At 37.7% G+C, this 23,370-nt stretch overlaps 1 protein-coding gene across 4 annotated transcripts in view; it reads left to right on the forward strand.

Moving 5' to 3' along the window:
- PRTFDC1 (phosphoribosyl transferase domain containing 1) overlaps window positions 1–11,018 on the forward strand; it is a 96,158-nt gene extending 85,140 nt beyond the window's left edge. For 3 of the 4 annotated variants that reach the window (XM_055332518.1, XM_055332514.1, XM_055332515.1), the window contains exons 5-9: window positions 3,613–3,630; window positions 4,984–5,066; window positions 5,557–5,603; window positions 8,562–8,638; window positions 9,765–11,018. In XM_055332518.1, coding sequence (XP_055188493.1) covers window positions 3,613–3,630; window positions 4,984–5,066; window positions 5,557–5,603; window positions 8,562–8,638; window positions 9,765–9,812 — 273 coding nt within the window. In that variant the 3' untranslated portion in view covers window positions 9,813–11,018. The remainder of the gene's footprint in view (window positions 1–3,612; window positions 3,631–4,983; window positions 5,067–5,556; window positions 5,604–8,561; window positions 8,639–9,764) is intronic. The other variant, XM_055332517.1, reaches the window with a different exon arrangement.
- The last annotated feature ends 12,352 nt before the right edge of the window (window positions 11,019–23,370 follow it).

Consider the following 23,370-nt stretch of genomic DNA (forward strand, 5'->3'; position numbering starts at 1 on the left):
ATAGTTAAACCATAATTAACCAATATTTTCCTCATACTAATCCTTCCAAGAAAGGAGAGCTTGCCAGAAAGAAAGAAAGGCAGACAAGGAAGTGCTATTGCAGTTGAAAACAATGAATGATGACAGGAAAGCAATTAGGAATTCCGAGTAAAGAAACAAGCTTTAAAGGGGAACATAATTATAGTATACTACTTGACTTTGTACTGGGAAAAAAATGTGAGCAGTACAAGAAGATACAGTCATAACAAATATCTACCCTGGGAGATGGAAAAAGAAGCGAGATAGTATAAAAGAATTAAGTTCTCATCGTTATATAACATAGTAAATAGATGATCTCTAGAATTATTAAATTGAGAAATAGAAGAATAGTAAAAGAGACTATTTTAAATTAAAAGAGAATTAAAGACCCAGTGCATGGGATTCAACTAGACAAACCAGCTACAAAGGCCATTTTAAAGATAACTAGGGAAATCTAAATATGTCCTAGGTTTTATATGATATTAAGAAATTGGGATCCCTGGGTGGCGCAGCGGTTTGGCGCCTGCCTTTGGCCCAGGGCACGATCCTGGAGACCCGGGATCGGATCCCACGTCGGGCTCCCGGTGCATGGAGCCTGCTTCTCCCCCTGCCTGTGTCTCTGCCTCTCTCTCTTTCTCTCTCTGTGACTATCATAAATAAATAAAAATTAAAAAAAAAAGAAAGAAATTGTTGCCAGATAAAGAAGTTGTGATACACACACACACACACACACACACACAATGGAATATTATTCAATCATAAGAAACTAGGAAATCTTGCCATTTGCAACAACATGGATGGACCTTGAGAGCATTATACTAAATGACATAAGTCAGAAAGACAAAGAAAAATACTTATGATTGTACTTGCATGTAGAATCTAAAACAAAACAACACAAAAACACAACTCATAGAAAAAAAGATCAAATTTGTGTTTACCTGAGGCAGGGGGTGGGGAGCAGGGAAATCAGAGTAAGTTTGTCAGAAGGTGCAAACTTTCGGTTATAAGATAAATAAGTACTAGAGATGAAATGTACAATATGATGACTATAGCTAACACTATAGTTGTCTGGTATATACGAAGGTTGTTAAGAGAGTAAATCCTAAGAGTTCTCATTACAAGGAAAACATTGTTTTCTTTTTTTACTTTCTCTCTTTATTGTATCTATATGAGATGATGTATGCTAACTAAATTTATTGAGGTAATCATTTTACAACATATATAAATCAAATCATTATGCTGTACGCCTTAAACTTTTAAAGTGTATGTCAATTATACTTCAATAAAACTAGAAAAAATGAAAAATATAAAATAAAATAGATTATTGTCATTTTTGTTAGATGTGATAATATTTTGGTTATGCATAATATAGAATGTCACGATAACTTTAAAGTACATAAGCATGGTCAAATACTTTACAATTGGGTCTACATCAACATTTACAAAATCTTTAGACTTTTCTATTTGACTTTGAATCTGTATATGCATTCCTTAGCTTTAAAATGTGTTTAAGTTATTTTGATAATGTATCTCTCCATTATAATTAGTACACATTCAAGTCCCACTACCCAGCCACCACTGGGTAGCTTTAACTATCTTTTCAAAGATGACTCTTGTTTTGCAAGGTTCTAAGCTTTTAAAAAGCAAATTTAATTATGTTCAGTGTGCTTTATTTAATTAGGCAAGAATGCAGACTAACAAAGTTTTAAAGAGTTTTACATTATAAGATTGAAACAAAAAGAGATTGTGAACCAGGGAATTAAATTAACCAAGTATTCTCCAAGTTTTCAGGTTGGTTACTAGGCATGATTGGTTAAGCCTCAATCAGACTAAAAATTCACATCCTAACTAACTATTGTGGGTTAATGGTTAAGAACACAGCAAATGTGTTGAGAATACCAAGGGGACTCCTCTGTCACTGTGACTCTTAGAGTAGGGGATATTGTGAGCATGACCTACTAAAAATGGACAAGATAACCTTACATTTTAGTGATAAAACTAAGGTTTTTAAACTGTATTTAATACGGGCACCTGGGTGGCTCAGTTGGTTAAGCATCTGCCGTGGCTCAGGTCATAATCCCAGGGTCCTGGGATGGAGCTGCACATCGGGCTCCATGCTCAGTGGGGAGTCTGCTTGTCCCTCTCCTTTCCCTTTTGCCCCTCCCCCCACTCATATATTCTCTCTCTCTCAAATAAATAAAATCTTTAAAAAGAATAGAATGTATTTTATGACTAAATGACTATTTAATGACTATACCCTAGAGAAAAACACTTCCAGAAAGATATTTCCACCTAAGAAGTATTTGACTCATAAAGTAAATATGGTTTTGGTTGGGTAGCTAACACTTTCATTACTTAAATTTCTTTTGCATTAGACATAAGTGAGCTTTCTAAGGTGTAAGGCTTGATAGAATTTTCAAAGTCTTATATGAATCAGAGGGATAATGAAGAGTCATCTAAAGAGAGACATTACATTGAGGGAATAGCCACACCCTTTAGTTCATTGCAATATCATGTTAACAAAGTCATATTTTAATTTGGTGAGACAGTATTGACATGTAACTACTAATCCATTTAATTGGTTGGTTTTAATTCATTAATCAGTGTCATCAGTTATTAGTCCTCCACTCAGTAAATAATTGCTGAGCATCTATATGCAGGTATATATATACTAGAGACTGAGAATACAATAGTAAACAAGACAAACATGATCCCCACCCTCGTGGAGTTTACATTCTAGTAGGAAGACAGATATCAAACAGGAATTGAGGGATGCATGGGTGGCTCAGCAGTTGAGCGTCTGCCTTCGGTTCAGGGCATGATCCCGGAGTCCTGGGATCAAGTCCCACATCGGGCTTCCTGCGTGGAGCCTGCTTCTCCCTCTGCCTCTCTCTCTCTCTCTCTCTCTCTCTCTCTCTCTCTGTGCATCTCATGAATAAATAAATAAAATTTTTAAAATAAATTAAAAAACAGGAATTGATATGAAACATAATCGGTGTTTTTAGGTAGAAAGAGAAGTATGCCTTGTGAGCACATAGCAAGGAATCCAACCATGTTTCTAAAAATATCAACCAGGCACTTCACAGTGCTGTCTCCAGGCCAACCCTTCCTTCCTCAAGGCTGAAAATTGGAGAGTAAATACAGAATCCCTGTGACTGGTGGCTATGCAAGAATATAGGACAGTCACAGTTGAATGTGTGATCCTTCTGCAGAGCACTCTCTCCATTGACAACATAGTTTATATGGTTGTTTTCCTAGTAAACTTTGTATACCAAAGAATGCTGGATAGGGGTGTCTGCCAGAATTAGGGACATGGGATGACCTTGTGAATAGCTCTTCAGAGAGGTATAGGATCTGAGGTAACCCTGCTGCCAACCTGAATATAGACACCAATATTGCAGCACCCAGTAATTGCAGAGAGACTGTTAACATGAATCTGGAATGCCTACATTACTTCCAAGCATTTGAGTTAGATGGATGGGGGAGGACCAGCTAAGCAAATTGTGAAATTTCTAACTGTAAGCAAAAATGTGTGTCTCTCATGAGCCAGATTTGCATCATATTCTAAATAACTGTGTTTTTTTTTAATTTCAGAATGTCCTCATTGTTGAGGTAAGCTGACTTTTCTTTATCCTTATTTGAAAGTTGAAAGAATCCAATGGTGAGTTTTGAAAATAGAACTTACTATCAAAGTAGACAAGGATTTATTGAATTCACACTGTGTGCATGGCTCTCCAGATGTACTAAGAGCTAACTAGAATCAGTGGCTTGAAACAATTTAGAATAAAAGCTTTGTAATAATATTTTCATGGTACTTTATCTACTTTTATGTCTAATTTCACACATGTCTAAATTGGTTCTTACATCTATTTGCGAATCAGGCATTTTTACAGAAGAGGAAACTAGCCCAATAGAACTACATGTATATAATAGTAAAGCCAAGATTTGAACTCTTTTCACCCTTAATTCGATGTTCTTGCTAGCGACCTCTAATGACTTCCAACAATCCTACCTTCAGCAACCAAATCATAAACACAATCCATTTTAAAATGACAATCCAAGAAAAAGCTATAATTTAATTTACATTTTCTGCTAATAAAAAAATGAAAGAGAATGGGCCCTATGGCAGCCGTGGACTTAATACAGCACATGGCCACTTTTCCTTCAAGAGCACGCCTGTCTTATCAGCTGGCAAAAATTCAAGGGAGCTGTTTTCAAGCTTTTGTTACACAATTGCCTGTGTGTGCCATATGTATCTGCAGTCCTCCTGGCTCAGACATAGCCCATGAAGTAGGCCCTCTAGCCAAACGAATTGCCCAACCCTGGCTAAATTCAGACCTGTTGTTTTGATAATCAGCTCCTGACAGCTGATTTCTGTCCCAAGGACAATACACTTCTGCGGCCCATTCTCCTCTAATTGTGCAGCAGCTCATCAGCAGAGATGAGCCGAGGCTCGCCGCAGCCTCGCACCCTCAGAATTCACAGGCTGTCACCAGCTGCCGTCCAGACACATCTCACTTCCCAGCCGTAGAATCCCCTATTGAGTGGGGAGGGCAAGGGGGAGGTGTTTATCCATTCAGGGTATTCAGCTGTACATCCCATGTCCATGAAAATTCATGTGTTCCGTATTGTGTTGCATAACCTCAAGGCCAAATTTAGTCCTTGAATGTGCATGCACAAGTCCAAATGTACTCAGTGAGCAGCCCCATACGCTCTCCAAAGGCCGAACGTAGCTTTCAACACAGTTCAAGGATTCCAAGAGGAAATATTCATCACTAAACCCGGCTTCAGAGAGAAGCACCTGTCTAAAAAATGTAACCAACTCTGCTTCCTACTTTGACTCCATCTGATGGCAATTCTAATTATGATGCATTATTAACAAGGAGTACAATCATCTGTCTGGATGAAAAATCTATTATGCTGCCCAAATGCGCTCAACTGAATCTGTCTGTCCTCTTTGCAAAGGATGTTGTTGGAACTGGGAAAACCATGAAAGTGCTACTCAGTAGCATAAAGAAATACAAGCCCAACATGATTAAGGTAGCCAGGTGAGTAGGACATTCACATCATTGTTGCTTCTGCATCTCCCCATAAGCCCGAGAAGGATGCTAACACAGGATGTTGTCTCCAAAGAGAGCAGTCTATTCCAAACCAGTGACCCCTTTGCCCTGGGGTATTATGGCTTGACCACACTGAACAAATAGCCCATTTGACTGCTGGCCTGAGAGAGAGGAAGGGGAAGAGGACATGCTTTGCTAGGTGTCTGAGTCTCTTGCTACTGTGCCTCCATTAGCGGCTTCCAGGAGCAGCTGGCTGAGCCTGGTGCCAGAGTCTCTCTCCCTTCCTTTTATCTAGAATCACTGATGTGGTGCCACAGTAGCAGGAGGGTGAATTAGGGGACCGTGATGGTGCCCCACATGCTCCAGGGGGAAAATACATATCTTAATGATGTTTAGTTCTATTTGCAATGCACAGAAGTTTTATCTGGATCACTAAGTGCTTTTTTCTTTGTTCTTTCTTTTTTTTTCTTAATGGTAGTTTGTTAGTGAAGAGAACACCTAGAAGTGATGGCTTTAGACCCGACTGTAAGTGGTTTTGGCTTTTGTTGGTTGGTTGGCTGGTTGGTTGGTTGGTTGGTTGGTTGGCTGGTGGTGTTGATTCCTGTTGAAGACTCTGATTTCCTATTTGCCAGTATTCCATATGAAGCACAAGCTGTTAAGGTTTGGTAGTCCCACAAATCTCTCGAGGTCTCCCCAGCCTTGCTGGGAGGATAGAGTCCTCTACAATAAGGGTTTTTAAATTTCCAGTTTGCGTTTTTCCCAGAAACTCTGTCGTGTGCATTGGATATTTTCATTTTTGGGTTTTCCATAGTACCGTAAAGCTAAAAAACTGAGCTAATGGGTATCAGGGAGGTAGAGGGAGACTTGACCCCGCCAGACTGGCTGACATACAGGATCCCTGCCTTGTCCACTGTCCGTGTCAGACGGGCATGGGAGGGCAGCATAAAGGGTTAGAAGGATTCACATACTGCCTCCAGAAACTGTCACCAGACAATGCATAATGCTGACCTTCAGTAAGCCTGAATTTTAGCACACAGAAGGGGAAATCCGAGACACCTCTCCCATCACCTTCAAAGAAAAGTTCAGTAACACAGAGAATTGGCAGAACAAATATCTCCAGATACCATCTTCACAGTTGACTTCGGACATATGTTCTGGAGGACTTTGCTCATCCAGGGCACTTTACTGATAATACAAATAGTTCCAAAGCCAGGAAGAATAAACAAGCAGCTTGATAATTTATTATTCTAACAGTAGAGGCAACTTTTTTTCACTCATATAGCAGACTTCAGCTTGATATTTTATAACTTACATTTGCTCTAAATCCTCTGGGATAATTTGGCTACAGTTCCCATCAGCAAGCTGAAAAAAACATCAGAGCAAGAGTAGTACACTATGGCCGAGTAATGTGCCAATGACATTTCGCCAGTGACTCTTTATTCTAAAAACAAGTTTCATCTATGCTGGGTGTATTAAATCTAGACAACATCATTTCTGGGCACAGAGACCCAACAGCACGTTTCTGTCCAGTTACTGGTGTGGGGAATATAATCTGGGTGCAGTAAACTCAGGCAAAGTGAGGAAATAGAAATCTTCTAAGGAAATCACATAAGATCCCATATAGATAAGATTTTAACTGAAGTTGAGTCACTTCAGACATAGCCAACTACTTACAGATTATTTGCGTCACTTACAGCAACGACATGAATAAATAGGTAATAATAATAATAATAGGTAACACTGGTAAGAGGTTATGATGGGCCCTACACTCTTTAAAGAGCTACACAGAGATTAACACATTTACTCTTCACCACATTCATCCAAGGTAGATGCTACTGATGTACCCATTTTGCAGGTGAGGAAATTGAACACAGCAAGGTTCAATGGCTTTTGAAGGTCACATTGCTGTAAGCGCAGCATCAGTACCGCACCCAGGCAGTCTGGTTCTGATCACTGCCCTTGCTCTTGCATGACATCTATAAGTAACACCGCAGTTGCAAATAGAAGTGTAGGAACTGCATCCATTTACCAACTATACGTAGGTCACTCTGATTCTTAACCATTCCCCTGTCCAGCGTCCTTCTTCTACTCCATGACAGCTCTGAAGGTTTGGCCTTCTGAATTGGCTTTTCTCAGTCTGAGGTGCCATGCCTACTGTAGGGATTGCTCCATTTACCGTAGAGTCATTATTGTGGTAACAGCCTGGGTTCTCTGGGATTTACTGATATCCTTTTAGCTGGGTCAGAATCTCTGTTTCGTTTCCATGGATTTCTGAGGCTTGATACTTTTGATTCCTTTCTCATAATTGACTCTTTCCCATATGTTCAATGGCATCTTTTATATGCTCTGACATCTTTTCTTCTGCTCTTTGTTCTCTTCTTTGATTATATTTCTCAAAGCAACTTACAGTTTGGAGGGACAAAGGAGGGTCTTTATCAGTGATATGTAATGCAACCCTCTAGAAAGTAAGTGTCTCACCTCCAGCACTTTCTGCAAGCAGGAATCAGTTGCCTTCTCCATGTGGAAGCATCTTTGGTCATAGGGATCAAAATGGTGGTGAGTAGTTCACCAGAGGGATAGCTTTCTCCATGCTCTAAGTCCACTAGCTATACCAAAGTACAGTTTCATGAAAGAAAGCAAGAATATTTCTCATCTGCAATGTTGTAATAAACAGATTTAAAATAACTAGAGTTTGAAAAACCATTGGACCATAGGCACATTTATTCTGTTTCAAGACCTCTGAAGGAGAGCTATTCTCTGTTCCTATTATCTTTTCCATAAAAATTATCTTCCTTACAATAAATTTTCCTTTATTTAACCTAAGTACCTCATACTGCATTTAAATCCATTTATTTCCATTCTTCCCTGAATAGAGATAGAGAGCTAATTAATATCATCTGCCTCCTTGATTCAAAGACTAGTGTTGGAATAACCCTTAGTGTTCTTTTCCTCACACTAAACAATCCCCCTTCCTTTCATCTTGTCTCCCAGGTTTTGCTTCTCTGCCCTTTATCCAGCTGAGAACTCTGAGCACAGTGGGAGAACCACTTCCTGGCGGCAAAAGCCTGTGCACCTAGTCACCTACCAGAGGACTGGAATACCTTCTGTCTGAACTGAACTTTATGCTCCATAGTGTTTCCTTTGGCATTATATCATTGGATACTGCTTGCTTTGGAACAGCGGGACTATATGACTAACTCATAGATACTTCTTGTTATCCCCTGGGCTATCTGAGCCCTCTCTTAGCTCCGTGTGGTAGGAGTACAGCCATTCTTCCTTGTATGTTTGCTTGTCTATCTTGTCTTCCTGCCTCGTCACTCTGGTCCAGGTCCTATTGGGCTCATCCTATGCATTACTTATCATTTTTCTCACTTCTGCCTAAAAGGTCCTCACAGTGTAAGTGCCAACTATAACATATGATGGCTTTCTCCTTATGTTATCTATATGTTATTCCTTTTTTTCTCTCTCTCTCTCCCTACTCAGATGTTGGATTTGAGATTCCGAACTTATTTGTCGTGGGTTATGCCTTAGATTACAATGAATACTTCAGAGATCTGAATGTAAGTCATGCATGCAAATCCCTAGCCTTCTTTTCACAAATAACAGTTATATGAATTTAACAAATTATTGAAATAGTAGTAATGATGGCTGCCACTGATTAGGTATCTTCTACATCAGAAATCCCAATTACAGTTGTATACAATTCTAACTATTCCCCCTTATGAATAAGAAATGGTTTCTTTAAAAAAAATAAAAGAAAAGGATTTTATTTTATTTATTCATGAGTGACACACACAGAGAGAGAGGCAGAGACAAAGGCAGAGGGAGAAGCAGGCTCCCTACAAGGAGCCTGATGCGGGACTCGATCCCAAGACCCAGGGATCATGCCCTGAGCCGAAGGCAGACGTTCAGCTGCTGAGCCACCTAGGCATTCCAAAATGGTTTCAACATATATAGATGGACCCCCAGTTTATACCCCCAGCTGTGTGACTTCAAACAATGTTGAATGATCTAGAGATAGATATACTACCCAAAATAGACCAATCATGCATGTGAGTGTCTCTCTCCTAAGAATTAGAAACTTAAACCCAAAGTCACAGAAATCAAAGGATTTTGGTCTTTAACCACTGAATGGCAGGACCCCAGAGAGCGTATCCACAAGCACCATGGACTACCCCATTCTGGCCTTCCAGTTGCTTCACTGGTGCTCTTCCTTGGATTCTATGAGCTACCTCATTATCCTGTCAATAACCCTCCCTTTTTGCCTACGTTAGCCTGACTCCACTTCTGTGCCTTGCAATCAAAATATTCCCAACATGTTTCTTGCTACCCAAAAAGGATCAGATAAGAGTCAATGTTGTGTTTACCATGGCTATTTCTCCATTCTCCCTAGAGGTTGTAATTTTACCAGGTGGAAACTTCTATCTCTACCATGGCTAACCATGCCCTCCTTCAGCATTTCTGATCTACAGAGCCAGATTTGGAATAGGGCTCAAAACTAAAACAATGAAGCTTTGAATGGGTCTCTTTAGATTTTATGTATGAGTACACACATAAATGCACACGTGTATATTTGAATGAACTCTAACCAATTACAAGATGACATTCTGTTATTACTGCATTACATTTTCTGCACCTTATATTTTGTTAAAGAAATAAATTCATTTAAATCCTTTATTGTTTCAGCACATATGTGTGATCAATGAACACGGCAAAGAAAAGTATCGAGTCTAAAGAAGCAAATTCTCACCATCGAATCTCCAGATAACATCATACTTACGACTACAGTCAGAAAGCCAGCATGTAAAGTTTGTTTCCCCAGGCATCTTCACTCAGCAGGGTATAAAAGAAAAAAATGTTTTAATGAGAGAGCTTTCTTTTCTAAGGTTATAACATAAAAAGTAACAAATGCTTTTATTTGACTTGTTCCAAATTAAATACTCTGCCTCGTGACTCATGCTTTCTATCTACCTTCCCACTCTGGAACTTTACCTTCTTTTATTCTGATACAGTCATTATACTTGATTACTATTCTCCCACCTAGTTACTCAAATATTTTTCACTTAACTTCTTTTTTTAATATTCTATTTTGGTAATATTTTGCAATCTGAAGAAACTGGAAGCCTTTTAAGTTAAACTCTGAACCCAAATACTAGGAATGCAACTAGATTCCCATAGGAAAAAAGGAGGGAAAGGACAATTTAATATAAATTTCTGTTTGGGCATTGCTGGCAGGCCATTACTATTTGCTTTGACAAAACCTTTTTGAACTGCAGTGTATAATGAATCTTAATGATGTTATGAAATGAGCCTTTGCTCAGTCCTGTTGATCGGAGCTTCCGGTATGTGATAACAGCATGTCATGTATGCATGGATGTACTCAACTGTGTTTAATACTCTGCATTTTAATTAGAAAAAATACAATGGCAGCAAGGCCCTCATTTCTAAGCTGCATCTTTTTATTCGTGTGGGACATTTGCAAATGGCAGATTCAGGGCGGTGTGGGGTGGGGGTGGGGTGTCAATTCAAAACTTGGTGAGTATCAGGTTTTCCTCTTATTTACATCAAAGGACAAGACACTATTATATATTATCATCAACATGAACACAGAGATTGAATTATTTTTTGAGTAGTTTTATAAGACTTATCCTACAGCCCAAGGCACTATAGAAAACTAGCACACTTAAGAAAGTTTCTTTTTTTTTTCTGAATAACATTTTTTCTATTTCCACTGTTTTTATGAGATGTTTTCCAGTTTATGGGGATTTTAATTGAAAATAAACCTGAGTGTCAATAGAACTGTTTTTTCTCACTTCCTAACAGGAGAAAATGCAAAATAAATAACTAGGCAGCCTTTGTTTGGTTCTGAACCATATGCAGCATATTGTTATCAGGTCCTAGCTTCCTTTAAATTAATAAAGAATAAAAAACTTTGTTATGTTAATGTCTCATAACTGCTTACTGTTTTTCTTCCGCCTTCAACTTTTTTTATATACTTTCAGCCATTAAAATGTGTGTGAGCCAGTAGCTTAAACATACTACTGCATATATCTTTCCTGGGGCTTTATTTTTGTTAACCTGGAAAAAATCCAGATTATATATGCACTAGTATAAGCAAACGATTAAGCCAGACTTGATCTACTGCTTTTTTTTCCTTCTCAAGCTTGTTTGTAAGACAAAGAATTTTAGTTGTAAAAGATTTTCCTGAATATCTTTGTTCCAGTCAGAGAAGAAAATAAACCACACCCAGATATCCCAAGTGAGAAACCAGCAAAGGGAATTCCTTTTAGCGTTGTTCCACAGAAGAATCAGTATCCAAGTTAGAGACTGATAATTCAATTTGGCCAGTTTCTTGAATGATCAAATTCATGTTCTAAATATAATTTCCACTATGCCGCATTTATATCAGAAGATCTAGAGAAACCCAGATACATTTGATTATAAATATAAAATTATCCATAATTTGTATTAAAATATTTTTTTAGAATATTGAATTTTAATAAACATCGGTATAACTTTTTGAGGACTGTACGGTTATTCGAATTAGGAAGGAAATTGATCTACCTCACAGGATTTTGAGAATGACCTGTGCTAGTTAATGCTGAAAATGAAAAATCATTAAATACACAAGAAGTTTAATCATTCGTGCAATTTTTTTCGTATCAAACAATATTTTGACAGTGATATCCAAGAATGTCATCTTGGGAAAAACAGTATTTCCTTTTCTCTTGCAAAATTCAAATCTATTTAATAGCACTGGGTTTTTTCAACCCAGACCAAAAATGTGAAAACTCATAGCCTGATTAGCAACCAATGCATTTATTAATTTAGTGTTCCAAAGCTGGTTGGTAGTGGGGGACAAGTGTGTGAAATGCATTATTGGATTCAGTTACAATAATTAGGAATACTTTTACTACAGTAATACAGTAACATAATCAGTAATACTTTGGGATATTCCAAACAAATTAGAACGCTTCATTATAAATTGGTTCTTTCTTATTAAATTGGAATGTAATCCAATATTGAACCAGGCACTCTCAGTGTGAATTGCAAATAGTCAAATCTTCATATATCTCATTTAACCTTTGAATATCTTTGGATATAACATGGTTTACCATGTTTTAGGACTTCTGAAACTATTAAAAACAACAGCAACAGCAACAACAACATTTTAGAGCATAAGGAGGCATTTTTTTCAGCCTCTCATGGCATGAACTTGTGTTTTCCCAATGGAGAGAGAAAGTGACCTATCCCACTTCTAGAGAACTGGTGTCATAGAAATATTTCCTCACTTTTGTAATAGAGGTAGTATGTTCTAGGAAATTGAAATCCTAAATCACACTCCCCACCCAGATGTCTGGCTGATTGGGGCCAAAAATAGCATTTGGGAGTTGTAGTTACTTTGCTATCATAGAGTTCCTTTAGGATCTCCAGATAACATGTGAGGGCTGGTGGGCAGGTTAATTTCAGGAGGAGAACAAGGGGATATATGGAAGGGAGGTTTGTGCATTGATGTTGGGATGTACATAGATAGATGAAGGACAGAAGGTGTACATGGAGAGAACTGCTTTGTTTCTTGGCCCAGCCATATCCCATGATTGGTTCTGAACCCCATGGAGAAAAGGAGACAAAGACTCCGGCTGAAAGAGCTGTGTTCACAGTAGCTTCTGGGCCACACATTGGGACAGACAGGTCATTCACATTTCACTGTGGGTCATGCACCATCCGTTTAAAAAAAATGTTTTGTTTTGTTTTATTTTTAAAGATTTTGTTTATTTATTCATGAGACACACAGAGAAAGAAGCAGAGACACAGGCAGAGGGAGAAGCAGACTCCCTGTGGGGAGCCTGGTGCGAGACCATCCCAGGACCCCGGGATCACGCCCTGAGCCAAAGACAGATACTCAACCACTGAGCCACCCAGGCGTCCCCCCTAAATTTTTTTTGCAATTTCTTGGCCAAGAGGGCCCCCTTTTCTGACTTTTTCTGCCAGAGTTGGCTTTGCTCAGAGAGAAGTAGGAGAGACTATGAAGACAAAGTGGGATACTGAAGTCCTGCCTGAACAGTAATGTTACTGTGACTTCTTTTGTATCCAGAGCCTAATGGGTGTTGATAAGCTGTGAACGAGGATGGTAAGTTCAGATGACTTTTAAAAGATGAGAAAGACTTGCACATTTTTATTTACTGTGGAAAACAAAAAACAAGTGAACAAAACAGTAGAAACAGTGTATTCATTACTGATTGCTCTATAATAAACCACCCCAAACTGAGTAGCTTAAATGAACGATAATTATTATTTCTTGGGGCTTATCAGAAGTAGGAATATGGAGGAGACACTATGGGGACAGTTTATTTCTGCTTCATGATATATTTTGCTTCAGCTGGAAGATTCAAAGGCTGAAGGCTATAACCAAGTAAAGATAAGCGGTCCAATGCAACCATGAGCCACATGTACTTGTTTAAATTAAAATTAAATAAAATTTAAAGTCCACTTCCTCATTCCCATTAGCTACATTACAACTGTTCAGTTGCCTGCTTCATAAGGTAGTAAGTTACTATATCAGCACAAACAGAAAATTTCTGCAATCACAGAAAGTTCTATAGGTAGCTCTGATCTGAAGGTTTGCCTGGTGGTTGATAATGGCTGCTAGTTGGAACCTTAGCTGAGGCTGTCAGTTGGAATTCTTCTATGCAGATCGAACTTCCTCACAACATGGTAGCTGGGTTCCAAAGGCAAGTGGAGACAGAGACTGAAGCAGGTAGAAGCTATACTGCTTCTGACAGGTTCACTGCCACTACCACATTCTGTTATCAAAACAGTTACAAAGACTCGTCTGAGTTTAAGGGGAAGGAACATAGACTGCCACCACTTGATAGAAGAACATTATAAGTAGAGCAAGTAGGGTAGGATGTGTATGGCTCTGGCCATTGTCAGAAAGCTGGGGATGATATCTGCCACATACAGGTTATTCCCCTGCACATTTTTCACTAATGAGACTAGTGGAGAAGCTGATTATTCAATGGTCATAATGCATAATTGAAAACATGCCTGCTTGCCTGGATTTTTAAGGATGACAGATACTGGGGGTCCTGGATGGTTCAGTCAGTTGAGCAACCGACTCTTGATTTCAGCTCAGGTCATGATCTCAGAATCGTGGGATTGAGCCCCACATCAAGCTCTGCACTGGGCATGGAGCCTGCTTAAGATTCTCTCTCTCACCCTCTGCCCCTCCCCCATCTCAAAAAAAGAAAAAGAAAGAAAATTACTACCTGGCCACATGGGGAAGTATGAAATGATAAAAGAACACCAGAGTAGCCCACCTTGATTATAAAGGTAGAAATACATGTTTTCCCACTAATAGTGTTTGGACTAGACTAAGAAGACTTTGAAAGAGCAATTTTATTTCTATTAAGATGCTTAAATTTGAAATATAAAGACCATAGTAAAATAGTTTTTGCTTGCCAAGTATTCTCTAAGTGTAAATTCAAGCTGAAACCTTAGAAGTAGTTCCATTTTTATGTGAAGAAATTGCTATATAGTTTGGCCAAGAAACTAATCTAGAATAGGGAGATTATATATATATATATATATATATATATATATATATATATATATATATAACATTATGCTAGAAATAGTACTCACCAAATCAATTCAAAAACATTTTTTTTTAAGATTTTATTTATTTATTCATGAGAGACAGAGAGAGAGGCAGAGACATAGGGAGAGGAAGAAGCAAGCTCCCTGCAGGGAGCCCGACATGGGACTCGATCCAGAGACTCCAGGATCACACCCTAGGCGGAAGGCAGGCGCTTAACTGCTGAGCCACCCAGGGATCCCAAAAAAACATTTTTAAAATAACAAATCACTGAGTACTAACCAACCGGACTTTACAATGAAAACTGCTGTCCCATTTATCTAATCTCCCAATATTGAATGACAGAGCTGGTTGACTGGAAAACGGAAGTGCTGTAATTTGTCTTATCTTTATTTGAGCAATGCTTTTGGTTGTGCTGTGTGAAGAATATTCATCAATAGCCTGGGGAAATGACTTAACACTACATAGCTACTGGGTGACTGCAGGAATCTTTATAGTTGTATTTAAAAGAGATCTAGTATGAGCATAACAAAACACAGTGTGTGAAAGACTCAAGCCCAGGCAGTGAGTGTGTTGACATTTCACGAAAGATCTGGCTGCAACTGCTGTGGATCATGGGCTACACAAAAACTTGACGATAAGTCTATTTAGTGTTTAGCGTAAAACCCAGAGGTAGGAATTGGCATCTCCATTTTAGAGATAAGGAAAAGTACTCTTTAGAGTATCAAAGAGATTAAATCACTTGCCCAGGGTCACATAGCTTTGTTCAAAACAAGAATTTGAACCAGCATTATTAGACTGCTGAGTCAGTACTCAGTACACAGCGCTGAGTTCATGTACTACGTAGAAAGTGTGTCTCAACTCACCGGTGATGATCAGATGAGGATAAGAAAGAATGGTGTGGAATAATAAGAAATATATTCTTTTTCCCTGGTTCCTGGGGCGGAGCTCCTAATACCCTTGGAATTTCCAAAGTGGGGATAGGATATTTTGTTACTCTTAACAAACTCCTTTTATCATACCTAAGTTTATGTAGAGAGGTGACTTATGGTGGAACCCCTCTAGAAAGCCTCAGGATGGGGCTGGTCACCGGAAAGACCAGCGATTGGAGGGTTGGAATTTCCAGCCTTGCACACCAACCTTTGGGTAATTAAGCAACTAGACCTCATTAGCTGCTATTTTTATGTGTCTACTATCAAATATGAAATAGCCCAATAATTTTCTTCTATTTTTTTATGTGGTTTTGGAATCAGGATTATTTTAGCTTCAAAAAGTGACATCAACTTTTACATTTCTTCCATTTTCTCACACAACTTGCATAAGATCAGGGCTCTCTGTGTATTGATATTGTTACTACTTAAAATATCTCAATGTGTATGTAATCATTTCTTCTTTTTATTGCATATTTTAATTGCTTCTAATACTTTTCTTTTCCCCCCAAAGAGACTACTTTAACTTTGTTAATGTTCTTCTAACGGATTTTCTTCTCTAGGCCAGTGTACTCATCCTCCAGATTCCATGGAGTATTAGCTACTAGAGTCTCCAGTCACCCCTTCCCTGTGTCCTGGAGGCATACACTCTCCCCAAGGAAATCACAGCCAATGACTTATAGACATGTGAGCACCACAGAAGCCCAAGAGGAGTCTATGGTGCAATTCATGCTCTAGAACTCCCTGTGGCATCAGGCTGAAGTTCTCTGCATATCTTTGCTTAGCTTCCTCTGTCCTAGTCTCCTTTCTTCACTCTTCCTCCTCACAGCACTCCCTCAATACAACACCAAAGAATGAATGAGTGTGCCTGAGTAGTTTTCTCAGCTCTGCTTCTAAGACAGGGTGGGCAAAGCGCAACCCACAGGTCAAATTCAGCCCACAGCCTACTTTGGTATGGACTGCAAGCTAACAGTGTTCTTCCATTTGTATGGGATTGAAAAGAAAGAAAGAAAGAAAGAAAGAAAGAAAGAAAGAAAGAAGAAAGGGAAAAAAAATTCAATAAACATGTTATGTGACTTGCCAAACCAGAAATATTTACTAGCTAGCCTTTCACAGAAAAAGCTTGCAGACCTCCATCCCAGGAAATCTGACTTAAGATACTTCTCTATTATGTTCTACTTCATTTATTTCTGTTCTTAGATTATTCTGTTGCTCAAAAAGAGAACAACTATTCAAGCTGAATTATTAGCCTTTTTGGTTTTCCTGATAAAGATCTTTAAAGTTACAGATTTTACTGTAAGTATATTTGTTGTAAATATTGGTATATTAGGACTTAATTTTTGCCATTTTATATCATAGTTCTCATTTATAGTACTTTCTGTTTCTTTTTTTCTCTTTTTCTTGGATTTCTTGATTTTCATTGGATAGACTTATGCTGCTTTGATAGCTATGTCTTCAATTTTTGTTCTCATGGTAATTGGCTCACATTCATGATTTTTTTAATCTTGGTGTCTATTCTCCCCCAATATGATAAGTTCTATGGCATATTTTCATGCTGCTCTTGTCCAGAGGTTAAATTCTAAGTTTATAGATACTTATAAGTATATACACACTGTGTATGTATATACTTTCTTCTATTCTTTAGTTCTATTTTATCTTCTTAAGACAACATAAATTTTGCCAGGGTATTTGACCACCTCCTGGCCTTGTTTCTCTTCCTATCTAAATACTACTTTCAAGCAAGTTTTCAATGTATGTGTGTGTGTTTATGATAAACCTTCTAAGCCTTAATATGTGAATTTTTTTGTGTTCCATTTGAATGGAAAGTTGGCTGGCTTTAAAATTCTAGGTTTCAAAGTATTTCCTTTCAAGACTAATTTACATTATTTATTGATCTTCCTATGTCCAGTATTGCCTTTGGGAGCAGGATGTCCATCTGATCATTGTTTCTTTGAAGAGAATCTGTTTTTGCTCTCTGGATGCTTTAAGAAATGTGTTGCTTTCTCTCCTGTTGGGCACTGTTGAGCATTATAATCTGAGGACTTTCATCTCTTCCTTTAGTTCTGAGAAATTCCTTGTCTTTATTTCTTCTATGATTTCCTCCTTTTCTTTTTTGCTCTCCCGGAGGTTTTACAATTCAGACATAAGCACTTTCACTTCAATCTTAGCCACTCCTGGACTTTTCTCTTACATCTTACCTCTGTTCTTTCCTGCTACATTCTGAGAAAGTTGCTCAATATGATCTTGCAACTCACTAATGCATGTGTCATATGCATCGGGCTGTTCTCTCATTTATTGTGTTCTTTATTTTAACTATTATATTTTGCCTATTTAATATTTTTATGTGGTCATTACTAATGGCTTATTATTATTGATCCATGCCATCCATTATCTTCCCTGCCTCCAGAGTAAATTTTTCGTGTTTATTCTAAAATTCACATGTGTTTAGCTCAGTAACCCTCCTTCAGATGGTAAATGTTCAGCATAGTTTTTCCTTTATGATAATTGGATTCTTTAGGTATCTAGTTATTTTGGCTTGAGTTCACATCTCCCTGGATGGATCAGCTACTTCAGCTGGTAGTGTGTACTGCAGAAGGTCAAAGCCTAGTCTGTGCTCAACCAGGTGTGTTGAAAGTAAGGGGAAAAGATTATACCAGATACCCTTAAACCACTATTGGTAACTCCTATTTGCTGCTATTCCTGCAGACATGTTCTTGGTTTCTCAAGAATTTTCCATTTAAATTCGTAGAGGCAGTGCTGGGAGAAAGCAATCTCCTTAAATTACAATCCACCAGTCCTCAGGGGTTTACAGGGAAACATTCCCTCACTTCCCAGAGTGAATGCATGAAGCTGGCTGCTCAATCTGAATTTGTTATTATCAGTTCCCCAATACTGAGGTTTTCTGGGCTACCTAATTTTACCCTCCTGGCTAGCAAATTGGCTACTGACTATTGTTCTGTGGTGGAGGCCCAGGACAATGGGGTTGAAAGAGGAAGGCAAAAACAAAACCATCTTCTAGCCACACTCTCTTTGCCACCTCCAGCCAGTCCCCAGCCTGCCCAACTCTAGACTTCAGTTACACCTCCCCAATACATCATTTGAAAGCAGCCTCCTATTCCTCCAGTTGAGAGCTGTTGTTATTAATTGACGGAACCCCTACTATCCTTCTCACTTCTGTAGTTTCTCTAGGGCTTGAAGGGAGTGATCCAACAGTCCATGCTGGTTTATGTTTATCACCTTTATCCCCTCAACAGGACTTTACTTATAGATTTACAATGATATTCATTATAAAATATATACAAAAATAGACATTATGAAATAATGAATGAGATAAATTCAGTGACTGGACTTCTGAATGTTTAGATACCCTGACTGACCTCTTTGCAGGAAACAATAAAAATTGCTAGGTAAAAGATTTTTTAAAAGTCATTTTAAATGTATTCATGAACTGCCCCCCCCCCAAAAAAAAGTACAAATTGCTCAGAAATTGAAACTTGAGTAAAAGTAGAACCCAGACAAGTAAGTTTGCTAAAGCAAGCTTTCATCTTAAGACTGTGCTGGCCTTGAGAATGAGCCTCAGACCTGTAACAACAGGGAGCCTGGGCTTCAGAGACTGGGGGCTTCAACTGCTCTACTCTGAAATCCATCACTACATTTTGCCCTGCAGCCACTCTTCCCACATGCTGCTCCTGGTTGGTGACTGAGCACAGCAGGTATACTAAGCCAGGTCTGTTCCTCGAGAACATGGGGGTCCTTTGTCAGGCATCTTTGTCTCCAAGGCTCCCTGATGGTCTTGCTGAAATTTCCTTAGAACTGTACAACAGTCTAAGATGCTTCTACTCCCTCTTTTTCCAGCTCCCTCCCCACTTTCTCTCACAGGAATTTAATTCCAATATAAATTTCTTGCACATTTAATCACATTGTGGCATCTGCTTCTCAGACAACCCAAAAGAACACAAGAGTATTTGCCAAACTTGCTGAACTTGAGATTTCATTTTTATTGCCTTGTGAGGTGTAAGGAACAGAAGAAAAAGCCCAGAATCCGGGCCAGGTAGGAGTCTGATCATAGAAATACTCATGGCAAAAATGAGATTAAAAAGCAACATGTTAGCCTTAAACCTAACCACATCAACAATCACATTAAATGGAAAGAACCTAAAGAAGGGATAGATAAACCTTTTTCTGTCAAGGGCCAGATAGTAAATATTTTATTCTTGCTGGCTATATGGACTTGAGAGTAATGAGTCATCTCTGCCTTTGAATGCAAAAGCAACCATAAACAATGTGTAAGTGAATAACTGTGGCTGTGTTCCAAAAAAAACTTCATTTGCAAAAATAGCATTTAGTCTAGAATGAGTAGTTCACCACCCCTTGGCCTGAACACCCTAGTTAAAAGAAATAGATTGCCAAACTGGATAAAAATCCAAAGCCTAACTATCTATCAGAAACAAACTTTAAATATAAAGACACGGATAAGTTCAAGGTAAAAGTATGAACAAAGACACAATACACTGATACTAATCAAAAGAAAGCTGGAATGACTATATTAATATCAAACAAAGTAGACTTCAGAACAAAGAATATTATCAGAGATTAAAGAAATACATTTTATGGTGATAAAACAGTCAACTTATCAAGTGGGCATGACAAGCCTAAATATTTATGCACATAATAACAGAACTTCAAAATACATAAATCAAAAACTGAAAACTATGAGGAAAAATAGACAAATCCACAATTATAGACAGTGGTTTCAGCACCCCTCTTTAAATAACTGATAGAGGGATCCCTGGGTGGCTCAGCGGTTTGTCGCCTTCCTTTGACCCAGGGCATGATCCTGGCATCCCGGGATCGAGTCCCACGTCGGGCTCCCGGCATGGGGCCTGCTTCTCCCTCCTCCTGTGTCTCTGCCTCTCTCTCTCTCTCTCTCTATGTCTATCATAAATAAATAAATCTTTAAAATAAATAAATAAATAAATAAATAAATAAATAAATAAATAACTGATAGAACAAGCAGGACTAAAATCAGTTAAGGATAAAGTAGAGTTGAATAGCACTGTTGATCAACTTGACCTGATTGATATTTATAGAATACACCATTCAACAACTGAATACACAGGGCAGGTAGACCATTACCAAAATATACCATATTCTATGGCATAGAATAAGGCACAAAAATTTTTGAAGGATTCAAGTTGTATAAAAGGACTACAAGGGAATAGAAATCTTTAATAATGACCTATTTCTTGAAAATCTCAAAATATTTAGAAACTAACAGAGGTCTAAATAAATTCTGGGTCAAATAATAGATCAAAAGAAAAGTAATAAAGTATTTTGAACAGAATGAAAATGAAAGCACAACATACCAAAGTTTGTGGGTTGCAGCTACAGCAATGTTTAGGGAAATTTTATAGCACTAAACACATATATAAAATGGAGTTTTTTAAAGATTTTATTTATTTACTTATTTGAGAGAGAGTGAGTGAGCAAGAGAGAGAGGGGGAGAGAACATGAGTTGGGGGAGGGGCAGAGGGAGAGGGAGAAGCAGACTCCCCCACTGAGCAGGGAGCCAAGATGTGGCTTGATCCCTGGATTCCAGGATCATGACCTGAGCCAAAGGAAGATACTCAACTGATTGAGCCACCCAGGCGTCCCTGGAGAATGGTTTTAAATCAATAATTTCATCTTTCACCTTTAGGAATTGGAAAAGGAAGACCAAATTAATTATAAAGTATATAGAAGGAAGGAAATTGTAAATGTCAAAGTAGAAATCTGTAATATAGAAAATTGAAAAATTGAAAAATATAGAAAAAAAAATCAAGGGTTAAAAACTGGTTTTTGGGCAGCCCGGGTGGCTCAGCAGTTTAGCGCCTCCTTCAGCCCAGGGCCTGATCCTGGGGACCTGGGATCAAGTCCCACATGGGGCTCCCTGCATGGAGCCTGCTTCTCCCTCTGCCTGTGTCTCTGCCTCTCTCTTTCTGTGTCTCTCATGAATAAATAAATAAATATCTTAAAAATAAAATAAAAATAAAATATTAAAAATAAATAAATACAAACTGATTTTTAGAAGATTAATAAAATAGATAAAATCTACGTACACTGACCAGACAAAAGAGAGAAAACATAGTGAGGGAACTGACATTACTACAGATTCTACAGATATCCAAAGAATAATAAGGAAATGTTAGCAATTTCATGTGCCTAGACATAAAATAAGCTAGTAAAATAATTTTAATAAGGTTGTAGGTTACAAGATCAATATACAAAAATCAAATGTGACTAGTGACAACAATCAGAAATTGAAATTTAAGATATATCCTTTACAATATCAATAAATATTAAATACTTAGTGATAAATCCGAGGAAAGATGTGAAAGGCTTGTACACTAAAAACTACAAAAAGTGCTGAGATGAATTTAGGAAGTTCCAAATTAATGGAGAAATATATTTATTGTGTTCTAGGCTCAGAAGAGGCTCAATATTGCTAACATGTTAGTTCTCCCTAAATTACTCTCTAAATTGAACACAGTCCCAAATGAAACCCTAGCAAGACTTTTTTTTTTTTTGCAACAACTTAAAAAACTGAATTTAAGATTCATATTAAAATTCAAGGACCTAGAATAGCCAAAACAACTTTGAGAAAGAATAATGTTGTTGGTTCACACTATCTGATAGTCAAGTTACTTAAATGTACAATAATTACAACAGTATAGTGTTGCTATAAATACAAATAGATCAATAGAACATAGTAGAGTTTAGAAATAAACCTACCTATACATAGACAACTGAGCTTCAGCAGAGATGCCAAGGCAGTTCAGGGGAAAAAGTGTAGTATTTGGTACTAAAATAATTGGATATTGCATATACAAAGAAAATGTACATTGATCTGTACTGCATACTATATAAATAATTAACTCAAAATTGATTATAGACCCATATATAAGACCCAAAACTATAAAATCTAGATAAAACCTTTATGACCTTGGTTCAGGCAAAGACACATTTGATAAAACACCAAAAGTAGGATATATAAAAGAACAAATTAATAAATTGCACTTTATCAAAATCATGCATTTCTGATCTTTGAAAGACATTATTAGGGGAATGAAAAGATAGGCCACACGAAGGCAGAAAATATTTACAAATCACTTATCAGATAAAGACTTGTATCTAAAATACATAAAAACTCTCAAAACTCAGTAACAGGGAAACAAGCAACCCAATTTTTTAAATGGGTCAAGTAATTACTGCACCAAAATAGATATGCACTTGGCAAATAAGTACATGAAAAGATAACATCATTAGGCATTAAGGAAATGCAGATTAAAAGCACAATGAGATAATACTATAGATCTATCAATATAGCTAAAATTAAAAAGACTAATCATACCAAGTATTGTCATGCATTTGGAGAAATTGTTCTCATACACTGCAGGTAAAATTTATACAATATGACCACTTGCCATACCAATTTGGTTGTTTCTTAAAAAGTTACATATACACTTACCAAATTATCCAGCTATTCTACTCTTAAGTATTTCCCAAGAGAAATAAAAGTGTATGTCTAGAGAAAGGCACATGAATGTTAATAGCAACTTTATTCGTAATAGTCAAAACTGGAAACGTTTCAACTATCCATCAGTAGATGAATAAAAGAATTGTGGTATATCTCTATAATTAGAATGCAACTCAACAACAAAAGAAAATGAACTATTGATAGATGCTAAAGCATGGATGAGTCTCAAAATAATTATGCTAAGTCAAA

This window comes from Nyctereutes procyonoides, unplaced genomic scaffold (genome assembly GCF_905146905.1).
Source record: "Nyctereutes procyonoides isolate TBG_1078 unplaced genomic scaffold, NYPRO_anot_genome, whole genome shotgun sequence".
NCBI lineage: Eukaryota > Metazoa > Chordata > Mammalia > Carnivora > Canidae > Nyctereutes > Nyctereutes procyonoides.